Source organism: Alexandromys fortis, unplaced genomic scaffold, assembly GCF_014885135.2.
Source record: "Alexandromys fortis isolate MF-2015 unplaced genomic scaffold, M_Fortis_MF-2015_v1.1 scaffold_108, whole genome shotgun sequence".
Taxonomy (NCBI): domain Eukaryota; kingdom Metazoa; phylum Chordata; class Mammalia; order Rodentia; family Cricetidae; genus Alexandromys; species Alexandromys fortis.
Window position 1 is genome coordinate 4,843,540 of NW_026067994.1, and position 13,329 is coordinate 4,856,868.

Genomic DNA, 13,329 nt, shown 5'->3' on the forward strand with positions numbered 1-13,329 from the left:
GGCGCATGTACAGCTTGTTCTCAGACTGCCAGCGCCTTAGCAATGCAGGCGTGTAAAGCAGAATGCATATTCACCCCACTTCCCACTTCCATGTTCTAAATGAGAAGGAGAAAGAAACATGATGAGGAACTTGACAGAAAGTTCCAATCTCCACACAACCCTGATGGGCCCTTGACCCTGACTCTACTGCGCACCCTTCCTTTTGAAGGACAATCTGTTTAAGCTGACTACCAAAGAGACATATTATAATCTTACATGTAAAAAGACAATGATCTCTGGCTGAGTCGGCATTAAGATGACCAGTGGTTTGTGTTTGTGTGTGTCCGTGCGCGCACGCACCTTTTTATATGCATATGTAAGTCTGAGGAAGGAAGATCAAGAGTTTCAGGCCAACCTGAGCTATACAGTAAGATCTTTTAAACAAACAGTATGTGATTTAAATAATCAGTAACCGACATACCGAGCAGTAAATCTTAGAATTAAAAACAACTCATTATATTGCCCTACACATGTAGATTTCTCTTTCTGACGCTAAAATGTACTCTTGTCTTTTCATTTAAAGCTAACAGTGTTTCCTGCTTATATACCACTCATTTCTGAAGCTTTGAGTCAGGGTCCCAAATTTGATAACAAGGAATACTCAAGCTAAGAACCATGCATCTGAACATACAGTAAGTGTAGGAACTGCCTTTAAATGTGGTCTAAATGCACCTAACAAGTATTGCCAACCACAGTCTCTGTCCTAGACACACGTTAACCTCTGGAGACACAGAAATAACATCAAGACTTCCGCACACTGCTTCCAAATCAGAGTGTGTTGAGACAAATGCCAGGAGATGGCAAGTTGCAGGGAACTAGGGAACTGAGGTAGAGGAAGGATACCCAGGGAAGATTAGCAGGCAAGAATGTGTATAGGCTGATTCTTTATGATGACGCTTGAGCTGTGTAAGGACTGGGATGGATCAACAGTAGTTGTGTGCAGCCAGTGTCAAAGGCATAGAACAGAACACATCTCAGGTTCTGAGAAAGGGAAGGAATAAGGTGAGGGCAGACAGTTTTCCACATCTTTGAGAATAATCCAGATTTTATACAGAAGGTGACAGAATAACACCAAGGTAGCTTAACATCTGATGCATTTACTGATTTTTTAAAAAAAGGAAATATTTATTTTGTGTATGTATGTGTACCTGAGTTCATGTGTGTGTAGCACACGTACACAGGAGCCCACAGAAATCAGAACCCAAGTTAAGGCCATTGTGAGTTACCAGCAAGTGCAGGTACTCCTAACTGACGAGCCCTCTTTCCAACCCCCACACTTACAATTTTAAGAGAAAAGTTCCACGAGCATTCACGAAGTGCTAAGTGTTCAATAGCACAGATCGTCTACAACCCACCCCACCCTCAGAAGTTCCTTGCTGTCTCAACAGTCATTTTCAATATATTTTTGCAGAGAATAATTATGCTTAAGAAAGACTGTTTAGGCAGCAGAGTGGTACATGTCCTGCAAAGAGAAAAACCAGAGACAGGAAGGGTGCTGACAGCAAATGGCACAGGCTTAAAGAAGCAACACTGGACAAGCAAAAGAGACAGGCATGCAAGTAAAACAAACAAGATCTTCTGGAAAATTGGATGTAATATAAATCTTTGGGGATCAAAAGACTTCAGGGGTCAGGTGGGAAATACAAACTGGATATTCAACCTAGGTACAAGACCATGGAGCCTGCTGAGGGCTGTGGCAACCGTGCCTTCCCGGTCACTGAATTTCTAATTTGACACTCTTGGTCAATCTAAACATATTCTTGACACGCTGAACTCCTGTTCTGCCTTTGGATGTAGCAGATTCTCTAAAAAGGAACCTGTGGTATATAATTGCTCCATTCTCTACAAAAGACTGGGAGAAGAAATCAAGCAAGGAGAAATGATTAATTTAGTTCTGACAGTAAATCTGAGACACCATGGCACACACAGACAGGCAAGTAGGCACACATTCAGACCTATGGAAGGAGCAGTAGCTAGAGGTAGAGACTTCAGAATCACAACCACCCAGAAAGCCACCGATAAGAACGGCTCCAGGACTCAGGTACACAACCCACACTGGAGCAGCCGAGTGGGCACACACCTGTGAGATGATCTTCATCTGGGCTTCCTGCATGACCACATTTGCCAGAGCCATGTCATCTTCCTCCAGGAGGTCCTTGCATGCCTGAGCTCTCATTGCCAACAGCTTGATCTCCTTTGAGCTGAGGATGTCAAAAGTATCGGAGAGCAACTCGCTGGCCTCCATGTCCAGGGGCAAGATGCCATCAGTGAAACATGCTGAAGAGAGCACGGGGGACCAGTTTCAGAGAAACCCTTAGCCCAGAGGGGAAAGGGAATTCATGGAACTAGGGCAAGTCTGGGCTGACTGGTGATGGGGAGTGGGAGGGGTCCTAAGGGACAGAACTGATGCTAAGGAGGACAAAGAAGACGAGTCTTCCATATGGCTGTGGTAGCAGCGTTCTAAGAACACATTTATCCCGGACACACCAGACATACCCAAAATATTAAGGCAGATTTTGGAAGTGACATTGAATCGCTGCTCATCTGTGAAGTGCTCAAGAAGAAACTTGTAGATTCTCATTCGCTTCTCCTTGTTTGTCTTTCCCTTTAGCAAAAACAGCCGCTTCCCTCTGTGGCAGAACAGGGCAGTCATTACTGCAGTGCATAGGTATAGGTGACAAAGATTAAATACAGCACCCTCAAGGCTGTGTGACACGGACACTGTAAGGTTCCAGTGTCATCAGACATTATCCTTAGGAGGCCATCATTATGATAAATTTTCTCTTGTCATTGTGCCAACAAAACTAATGACCAATGCAGTAGACATCAGGTCAATGTCAGGCTCTGCATGATACAGCCACCACCAGAGCTCCTACCAGAACATGCAGGCATGACCGCCTCAGCTTCTTACTCACCTCTCTGACTGGGAGAACTTGTTGTACTGCCCATGTTTCTCATAGCTGTTGAAGTGGAATATACACTCAATGAAGTGCTGGAAAAACATGGTGGGGTTCCTCTTCAGCAACAGGTGAGCAAGGCAAAACTCCCCAAGGCTGCAAAAGAGAGGCGAAAGGAGACCCACTTAGTACTCACTATCACTCTACGGATACACGAAGAACTCGGGCAAACAAAAAAGCACAGCATCTGAAACACATCCAACAAACAGCCTCATCGGCTCCAAGAGAGCCAGGAATGCTGCTTGTTTTGTCGGTCCTACTCAATAGTTCATTTTTAAGTTAAGGGCTACATAAATGCTTTCTCTATCAAATTTTATTATTTCTAAGATTTATTACTTTTAATTATGTGTATGACGGTGTGTGTAGGGGTATGTGTATGTCCATATATTGCAGGCGCCCAGTTTGTGAAGGCCAGGAAAGGGTTTCGAATCCTCTGGAGCTGGAGTTTCAGGTTGTGGGGCAGCTGATGAGGAACAGCAAGAGCCGTACTCTTAATGGCTGAACCATCTCTCCACTCTGCTGTATCAGCTTTTACTTCAAAACTCAAAGCAAGAGGCACTACCCAGCTATACTTCTAATACAAAAAACAACCAACTTTCCTAAAACTCTTTTAAGCAGAGGCCTCGGTCCTCATGCCTAACGTAATGACAATTACCTGGAAATGAACATGTGTCCTTCAGACAGCATCTTCAAGCTGTTGGCCACGATAATGAGCAAAACCCCATTTTAACACCTCAAACTATTCATAAGAATGGTGAGAATAAGAGCTTCCACATTTTCTAGGAAGGCAAGTAGTCTCCAGAGAGTGAATGACTGCCACCGAGCTTTGGAATCACCAAGAAGTCCAGGGCACCTGCAGCTCCAAACTTGGAACCCTTTCGGCATACTTGTATACAATGCTACTCATTTCACAAATACCACTTAGACCACACCAAAACAAAATACAAACTTCCAGTGTTTCCCAAATGTAGCCCACCTGACTCTCTCTATGTTATCACCACAGCGAGTGAGCAAACACCAAGACTTGCTAAGGGGCCAACCCAGGTGAGGTGAGGTTTGCTAAGATTCACTTCATCAAGAACCAAGCTTTCCAAAGTACACTGTTCCTAAGACAGAAAGGCAACCCACTGACTGGGAGAAGATCTTCACCAACCCCGCAACTGACAAAGGTCTGATCTCCAAAATATATAAAGAACTCAAGAAACTAGACCGTAAAAGGCTAATCAACCCAATTATAAAATGGGGCACTGAGCTGAACAGAGATCTCTCAACAGAAGAAGTTCAAATGGCCAAAAGACACCTAAGGTCATGCTCAACTTCCTTAGCGATCAGGGAAATGCAAATCAAGACAACTTTAAGATACCATCTTACACCTGTCAGAATGGCGAAAATAAAAAAACACCAATGATAGCCTATGCTGGAGAGGTTGTGGAGAAAGGGGTACACTCATCCATTGCTGGTGGGAATGCAAACTTGTGCAACCACTCTGGAAAGCAGTGTGGAGGTTTCTCAGAAAATTCGGGATCAACCTACCCATGGACCCAGCAATACCACTCTTGGGAATATACCCAAGAGAGGCCTTATCATACAACAAAAGTATATGCTCTACTATGTTTATAGCAGCATTGTTTGTAATAGCCAGAACCTGGAAACAACCTAGATGCCCTTCAACGGAAGAATGGATGAAGAAAGTATGGAATATATACATATTAGAGTACTACTCAGCAGTAAAAAACAAGGACTTCTTGAAGTTTGCAGGCAAATGGATGGAAATAGAAAACACTATCCTGAGTGAGGTAAGCCAGACCCAAAAAGAGGAACATGGAATGTACTCACTCATATTTGGTTTCTAGCCATAAATAAAGGACATTGAGCCTATAATTCGGGTTCTTAGAGAAGCAAAACATATAGGCATCCTCCTGAACATTAACCTTCATCAGGCGATGAAAGGAGACAGAGACAGAGACCCACATTGGAGCACCAGACTGAAATCTCAAGGTCCAAATCAGGAGCAGAAGGAGAGAGCACGAGCAAGGAACTCAGGACCGCGAGGGATGCACCCATACACTGAGACAATGGGGATGTTCTATCGGGAACTCACCAAGGCCAGCTGGCCTGGGTCTGAAAAAGCCTGGGTTAAAACCGGTCTCACTGAACATAGTGGACAATGAGGACTACTGAGACTTCAAGAACAATGGCAACGGGTTTTTGATCCTACTGCACCGATTGGTTTTGTGGGAGCCTAGGCACTTTGTATGCTCACCTTACTAGACCTGGATGGAGGTGGGTGGTCCTTGGACTTCCCACAGGGCAGGGAACCCTGATTGCTCTTTGGGCTGACGAGGGAGGGGGACTTGGCTGGGGGAGGGGAAGGGAAAGAGTAGGCGGCAGTGGGGAAGAGACAGAAATCTTTAATAAATAAATAAATTAATTAATTAAAAAAAAAGGAACCGAGCTTTCATTTCACTGTATATAGCTCAGCCATGATTCCTACCTACCCAGGAGCACCAGCCAGCTCCCTCCTGGAGAGCAGAGACAAGGAAGAGTGCCATGTTTGGCTTTGGAAAGCATCAGGACTTTGCTGGAGATTTGACTTCTCCTAGTGTATTTCTCAGGCTGAGAAGCAAGCTAGTTTGAATCGTGCATATCAATTAAAATTCAGAACAGGGAGTTCAGAAACCATGATGTTAAAGAGCGTAGTCTTTAAAAGTTCTGCAGAGGACAACCATGCACTGCCTAGGAAATAAGGGATCAGGATAACCTTTATTATTAATTTTTTTTAAATTGTGCCAAGTACAACATATTTCTTTTCAAACAATATATTTTGATCAGTTATTCCCCTCTCCCAGCTCCTCCAGCTCTTCCTTACATCCTGGCCAACCAAAAATCAAACTTCAAGTTATTTCTCCTGCCTCTCTAAAAAACAGTAAGTCAATACAACAACAATGAAGAGAAATGAAACAAAAAGCCCACAAAACAAAACACAGAGTTTCTTTTCTATAGGCCAACTATTCCTGACCATGGGCCGCCCTGGAGTGCAACTGATACACCCAGTGACACCCCACTGGAGAAAACCGAGTTTCCCTCTCCCAGCAGGTGTCAATTGCCAAGAGATGAATGGTTAGTCCTGGGACTTTGTGTCCACTTCCCCTTCTCAGTGCTGGGATTCTGACAAACTTGCAGCTAGGCAGTTCTTGTGCATGCGGTTACAGTGTCTGTGAGTTCAGATGTGCATTAGTCCTGTGACTGTGTCCTTGACGCCATCCATGACCTCTGGCTCCTGCAATCTTTCTCCCTCCTCTTCCACATAGTGCCCTGAGCCTTGAGGGGACCAGGATGCGATGACGCTATCCCAATTAGCACTGAGTATTCCAAAGTCTCTAACTCTCTGCACAGTGTCTAGTTGTGGGTCTCTGTGTTAATCACCATCTACTTGCCCTCTGATGAGGACATTGTGAGGCATAATCCATGGGTATAGCACTACATACAGTCACCTTATTCCTGTCTTCCTTTAGCAGAATAACAGCATTATTCTGTTATTCCGTTAAGCTCATTACCTAACTAGTCTCAGGTTCTTGGCTACCTTAGTAATGCCAGGTATGGGGTCCATCTCATGCAGTGGGCCTCAAATATAGTTTTTTTTTTTTTTTTTTAAAGTGGATAGCTACTCCCAAAACATTTGTGCCACTACTGCACCAGTATATCCTGCAGGCAGGTTGCTGTAGGTTATAGAGTTCATAGCTGAATAATACTGATCACTTCTCTCCTCTGGTACATGCAAAGTACCTTCCAGTACCATGAATGTGGGCCGGCAGAAGTGAAGCTTCTAGTTTGGTACCAGCTGGATTTTTCCATGCTCAGTGCCAATGCTAAGTGTCCTGAGCAGTAGGGTCTTACCATTAGGATGTGAAGAGCAACCAACAGCCTTGGCAATAGTTTGTGATGCTTGAGGAAGCTCAAGGGATCCCTTTAAGCCAATGAATGACTCAACAAGGTATAATCCATTCCTGGAACTGGAGGTTTTACTACGCATAAGGTATCTAGTTTGGGCATTGTCTCTCCCATAAGGTGGTGACTCCATTTCCTTTCCTATATAAATATATTTTAGGAAGCTTCTACAACAGTAGGTTTCCATACAGCCAGGCCTTTAGTGTTAGCTGTCTCCCTCACATTCCTTCCTTTATCCCTACTCGCTCATGCCCCTCCCCACTTAATCTTCCTATTCTAATTTGCAAGAGTCAGAACTCACGGATAACTTCAAGGCAACAATAAGACTGACACACACACTCTCTCCACAATACCACACTCTATCCCCCCATTCTCTGGAAATGCCCTCATCCTCACTCCCTTGCCATCCTAACCTCTGTGCCTCTTCAGGTGGTAGCAAACATACTGAAAGCTCAAAAGTTAACAACCGTATGTAAGAGGTAACATGCTATGTTTGTCTTTCTGGGTCCGAGTTACCTCACTCAGGATGATTCCTTCTAGCACCCACTTACCTGTCAAATTCATAATTTTATTTTTCTCAAGAGCTGAATAATATTCCATTGTGAAAATGTACCAGTTTCATTACTGAGTCATCACTTGATGGACATCTAGGGTGTTTCCAATTTCTGGCTATTAGAAACAGAGCAGCAATGAACATGGGTGAGTAAGTATCTCCATAGCCTTTTGGGTATATGTCTAAGGAAGGTCTTGCTGGATCCTGAAGTAAGACAATTCTCAGTTTCCCAAGGAACCTCCATATTGATTTTCATAGTGGTTACACCAGTTGGCACTCCCATCAGCAATGAGTAAGTATTCCCTTTCCCCCCACACACATCCTTAATAGCTGTCATTTGATCTTGGCCATTCTGACTGGGGAAAGATGAAATCGCAAAGCAACTCTAACTTGCATTTCTCTGATGGCTAAGAATTCTGAACAGTTCTTTAAGTTTCTCCGCCCATTTATGTTTTATCTTTTGATAACTTTCTTGATTTGTTTGTACTCCATTTTAAACATGAAATTTTTGGAGATGTTCTTTGGTTCTTTGTATATTCTAGACACTAACTGTCAAATGTATAATTTGTAAAGATCTCCTCCCATTCTTTAGGCTGTCATTTTGCTTGAATGATGTATCCTTTCCCATGAGAAAGCTTTTCGGCTTCAAAGGGTGACATTTATTGTTAGTCTTAATGCTTATGTCCTGTTCAGAAAGTCCTTTCCTGTGTCAATGAGTTCAAGTCCATTACCCACTTTCTCATCTATCAGATTTGGGGCATTTGGTTTTGTGTTGAGACCTTGATGCATTCGGAGTTGAGTTCTTTGTGCAAGGTTAGACACACACAATCTATTTCATTCTTCTATACGAAGCCATGCAGGTTCAATGGCACCATATGTTGATTATAGTCTTTTTTCCAGTTTGTATTTTTGGCTTCTTGATCAAAAATCAGGTATTTAACTAAGTATGTGGAATTTTGTCTTCAATTCAGTTCCACTGACTGATGTGTTTGTTTTTAAGCCAACACCACAGTCTCATTCATTCATTCCTATAGCTCTGTGATACAATCTGAAATCTGGGATGGAGATACCACCACAGTTCTTTCATTATTCAAGATTGAGCCTGTCTTAGCTTTCTTGTGTTTCCATATGATGGTGAAGGTTTTTTCTTTATTTGTTTGTTTTAATTTCTCTGAAGACTTGTGTTGGAATTTTGAAGGAGATTTCATTGAATCTGTAGACTGATTTCATTAAGATGGCCATTTTCACATTAATATTACTGATTCGTGAAAGCACGTGAGACCCTTTCACTTTCTGATATCTTCTCCAATTTTTCAATGTCTTATAAAGTTTTTTAAAAAGATTTATTTATTTATTATTTATTTATTGTGTATACAGTGTTCTGTCTGCATGTATGTCACCAGATCTCATTATAGATGGTTGTGAGCCACTATGTGGTTCCTGGGAATTGAACTCAGGACCTCTGGAGCCATCTTTCCAGCCCCCTCTTATAAAGTTTTGATTATGCAAGTTTTTAACTTGTTTGGTTGAGACTATTATAAAAGGTACTACTTCCTTGCTTTCTTTTTCAGTCTGTTTGTCATTTGTAAATAGGGTGGCTACTGATTCTTGTATATTAATTTTATATCCTAATATTTTGTGGAAGGTGTTTATCAGCTATAGAAGTTTCCCAGTGGAGTCTGAGGACTTTTATGTAAAAAGTCATATTTGTAAGTAAGGATACTTTGACTTCTTCCTTTCCTATTTGTATCCCTTGATCTACAGCTGTTTTATTGCTCTAGCTAAGATTTCCAATAGGAATGGAGAGAACAGACAACCTCTTCTATTGTTCCTGACTTGACTGGAAATGTTCAGTTTCTCTCTGTTTAGGATGATGCTGGCTGTTGCTTGCTATAAACTGTCTTGATTATGTTAGGTACGTCCCTAGTATTCCTAGCCTCTCCTGGAGTTTTATCATGAAGGGATATTGAACTTTATCAAGGCTTTTTCTTTAGCAAATGAGATGATCATATGGATTTTGTCTTTCAGACTGTTTATGTGGTGGATTATGTTTATTGACATATATTTTGAACCCTGCATCTCTGGGTTGAAGCCAACTTGATCATGGTAAATTTTTTTTTACATCGTCTTGAATTTGGTTTGCAAGTATTTTATTGATACTTTATGCATCTATGTTCATAAGAGATAGACACACACATACATACACACCCATACATACACAAGTATCAGGGTAATAGTGGCTAAAATTAGGCAGTGTTCTTTCAGTTTCTATTTTGTAAAGTAATTTGAGGAGTACTGGCATTAGTTGTTCTTTGATGGTCTGGTGAATTCTGCATGGAATCCAGCTGGCCCTGGGCCTATCTGTGTTGGGAGATTTTTAAATTACTGCTATATCACTAGGGCTCATGTGTCTTTTTAAACTGTTTATTTCATCTTGATTTAGGCCATACATAACAAGAAACTGATTCATTTCTTTTAGATTTTCCAGTGTGGTGGAAAGTTGTTAAAATGTCCTTATTCTCTGGCTTTCTTTGGTGTCTGCTGTCATCTCTAATTTTACTCATGTGGATCTCTTACCGCCATCTTTTAGTTAATTTGGCTAAGGGTTTATTAGTCTTGTTATTTTCTCAAAGAACCAACTCTCCATTTCACTGAGTTTGTTGCTGCTATATTTTGTTTCTATTTAATAAACTATTTAATAAATTCTGCCCTGAAACTAAAAACTGTGTTTAATCATTTCTCCCCACTCACTGTTTTTGGGTCTCTCTCTCTCCTTCTTTCTTCCCCTAGAGCTTTCAGGTTTGTTGTTAAGTTACTAAATCTCTCCAGTTCTATGCAGGCACTTAGTGCTATGCTCTTGCCTTTTAGAACTGCTTCCATTATGTGCCATAGGTTTGGGTGTATTGTGTTCTCATTTTCACTCAGTTCTAAAGGTTTGTAATTTCCTTCCTGATTTCTTGGTCCAATTTTCAGGATCCTTCAGTTTGTATATTTTCTGCTATTTCTGTTGTTGATGTCAAGTTTTGATCCGTGGTGGTCAGAGAGGAGTGGGGTGTTATTCCACTTTTCTATCTTTTGAGACAGACTTGCTCTGTATCCTAATGTGTGGTCAATTTTGGAGAAAGTTGCGTGAGCTGCTGAAAAAGAAGCCTATTTTTTAGTATTTCAGTGAAATGCTTTGTAAATACCTGCTAGGTCACTTTGACTTACGATGTTGTGTAACTCCAGTGCTCCTCCTCCCTTTAGTTTTTATCTGGATGACCTATTTCTGGAAGAGAATGGGTATTAAAGTCATCCATGATCACTGTGTTAAGGTCAATATGCAATTTTCAATGTAGTAGTAGTGTTTCTTTTATGAGCTTGGGTACTCTTACATGTGGTATACAGATGTTTAGAATTCTCTTGGTGGATTTTTCTTTTAATGACCTATGTAGTATCTATCCTTCCCTATCTCTTCGAATTAGTTTTAATTAAAGTCTATTTAGTCAGATATTAAAATGGCCATACTAGTTTGCATCTTGGTTCCATTTACTTGAAATAATCTTTTCCATTTTTTTTACCCTGAGGCGATGTTGGTTTTTGATGATGAGGTGTGCTTGTTAGATGCAGCAGAAAGATGGATCCATCCTGTTAGTCTGTGCCTTTGTATGTGGGGAACTGAGACCATTACCAGAGTTGCTGATGAACAGTGTTTACTGATTTCTGTTCTCTGCTGTTGCAGCACGAGTTTCCCCACCCCCTTCTGATTTACTGTTCTGGGATTATTTATTTGTTGATCGTGTCCTCTGGGGTGTACTTCTCTTCAGACTGAAGTTTTCCTTCTAGTGCCTTCTGTAGACTGGACTGGTGGACATAAATTTCTTAATTTTTTTTCTTATTGTGGAATGTTTTCTTTTCCTGTTTGTTGTGACTAGTGGTTTCAGAGTACTGCAGTCTGGACTGGAGTCTGGGGTCTCTTAGTTTGTGGAACAGCCATCCAGGCCCTTCAGTCCATTAGAGTTTCCACTGAAAAGGCAGGTGTTATTCTAATATAACCATCTTTATATATGTGACTTGGCCTTGCCCCTTGAACTTACATAATTTCTTGTTCTATATATTTAGTGTTTTATCATGTGTTGGGGAAAATTTCTGGTACAATCTATTTGGCATTCTGTATGCTTCTTGTACCTGGATAGGCACCTCCTTCTTTAGGCTGGAGAAATTTCGTTTTTAATTTTGTTAAAAATATTTTCTGTGCCTTTAGTTTGAGTTTCTTCAACTGCCTCTATCCCAAGTATTCACAGATTTTGTCTTTTTGTAACGTCCTGGACTTCCTGGATGTTTTGTACCTGGATTTTTTTTTTAGATATAACATTTTCTTTGACTGACCTATCAATTTCTTCTATCTTATCTTTAAGACCTGAGATTCTCTCTTTCATGTCTTTTAATCTGTTGGTGAGGCTTACCTCTGAAGCTTTTGTTTGACATCCTGAGGCTTTCATTTCCAGTTCTGTTTCACTTTGGGTTTTCTTTAGTGATTCTATTTCTTTGTTAAATTCTACTTCCACGACTTGAATTGTTTTCACCATTTCATTCAACTGTATGTGCTTTCATGGTATTCACTGAGGCAGTTATTCAGATCCTCTTTACTGCTTTTCTCAGGGCTTACTGCAACAGGGCTGCTGGGTCTGGAGGAGGCATACTGTCTTGTTCATGTTTATGCTTCTGCACTGGCATCTAGGCATCTGGAGACAGACTGAAGTGTTTGCTGTGTAGACATCTGGTCTTGTCTTTGTAGGGTGTGGGCGGGTGTTTTATTCTTTGGTTGCTGTTGCCTACTCTGTGTCGTAGCTAAAGGTGCTGGCTGTGGGGTCCCTGGTAGAGTGCTTCTACAGGTTGGTGGGTATCACAAGAGTGGAGATGGGTTAGAAGCTAAGGCTACAGGAAGGAATTAGAGGGATCCTGGCTCTGCCTAGGGTGATTTTCAAATACAGAAACAAACACAGTTTTATATAATAAAAGAAGTTCCTGAGGAAATTTCATTTTAGACCTACTTAAAGCACTTGTTTTACTTATGAGTTCCCAATAGGACAGGGTCTCAAGTATACCAGGTTCACCATGATCTTGCCACACTGCTGAACTCCTAATCTTATTTCCACCTCCTGAGTGCCAGGATTATAAGTCTAAGCCACCATGTCCGGCATGGCTGCATACATTCTTTACAGACTGCATTGTTTAGAAATCTACATTTGAAAGGCAAAGTTGAAAACATCAGAGAGAGTTCTTTCAGAACTAAAGTTACTGTGGTAAACCATCTGTGACCAGAATGGGAGAAATCCTTAGATAAACAATGAATCTCCAAAGGAAATAAATAATAGGAATTTGTGGTCTGCTCTATGGTCAATCCACTATAGCACAGTGGTTCTCATATTTACCCGTTCCTTCTCCTCAGACCTGAACTCACCAGGAGAGCGGGGCTGCTTTGACCTGATCCCAGGACAGATTTAGGCTGGGACGCACATCAGCAGAGGTAACTGATGATGAGATCCTAGTCTGTACCCGACTAGAAGCTATGCACATATATTACACTGCCACATAATCCCTCGCAGGACTGCATGTTCAGGGATGAAAGCTGAGAAGCTGAAATCTTATCACAGTCAATGCATAGCATCCAATCCCGATGCTGCATCTACAGGGCTTTATTAGAGCACCAAGTTTCAGCCTTGATATACAGGAGAAAAGGATCTAACTTTCTTGTTGGTCTGCTGAAAAGTTAAAAAAAATTTAAATGTAGACTCAAGGAAGGAGAAGGCAAGGACTGGGAGAGGAGGCAACTGGTTATAGCAACAGATA

At 41.4% G+C, this 13,329-nt stretch overlaps 1 protein-coding gene across 2 annotated transcripts in view; it reads right to left on the reverse strand.

Moving 5' to 3' along the window:
- The window catches only part of Ncapd3 (non-SMC condensin II complex subunit D3), an 82,463-nt gene that overhangs the window by 11,034 nt on the left and 58,100 nt on the right, over window positions 1–13,329 (reverse strand). For both annotated transcript variants that reach the window (XM_050160086.1, XM_050160085.1), the window contains 3 exons: window positions 2,955–3,092; window positions 2,536–2,669; window positions 2,120–2,316 (listed from right to left, as the gene is read on the reverse strand). In XM_050160086.1, the coding sequence (XP_050016043.1) occupies window positions 2,120–2,316; window positions 2,536–2,669; window positions 2,955–3,092 (469 nt within the window). The remainder of the gene's footprint in view (window positions 1–2,119; window positions 2,317–2,535; window positions 2,670–2,954; window positions 3,093–13,329) is intronic.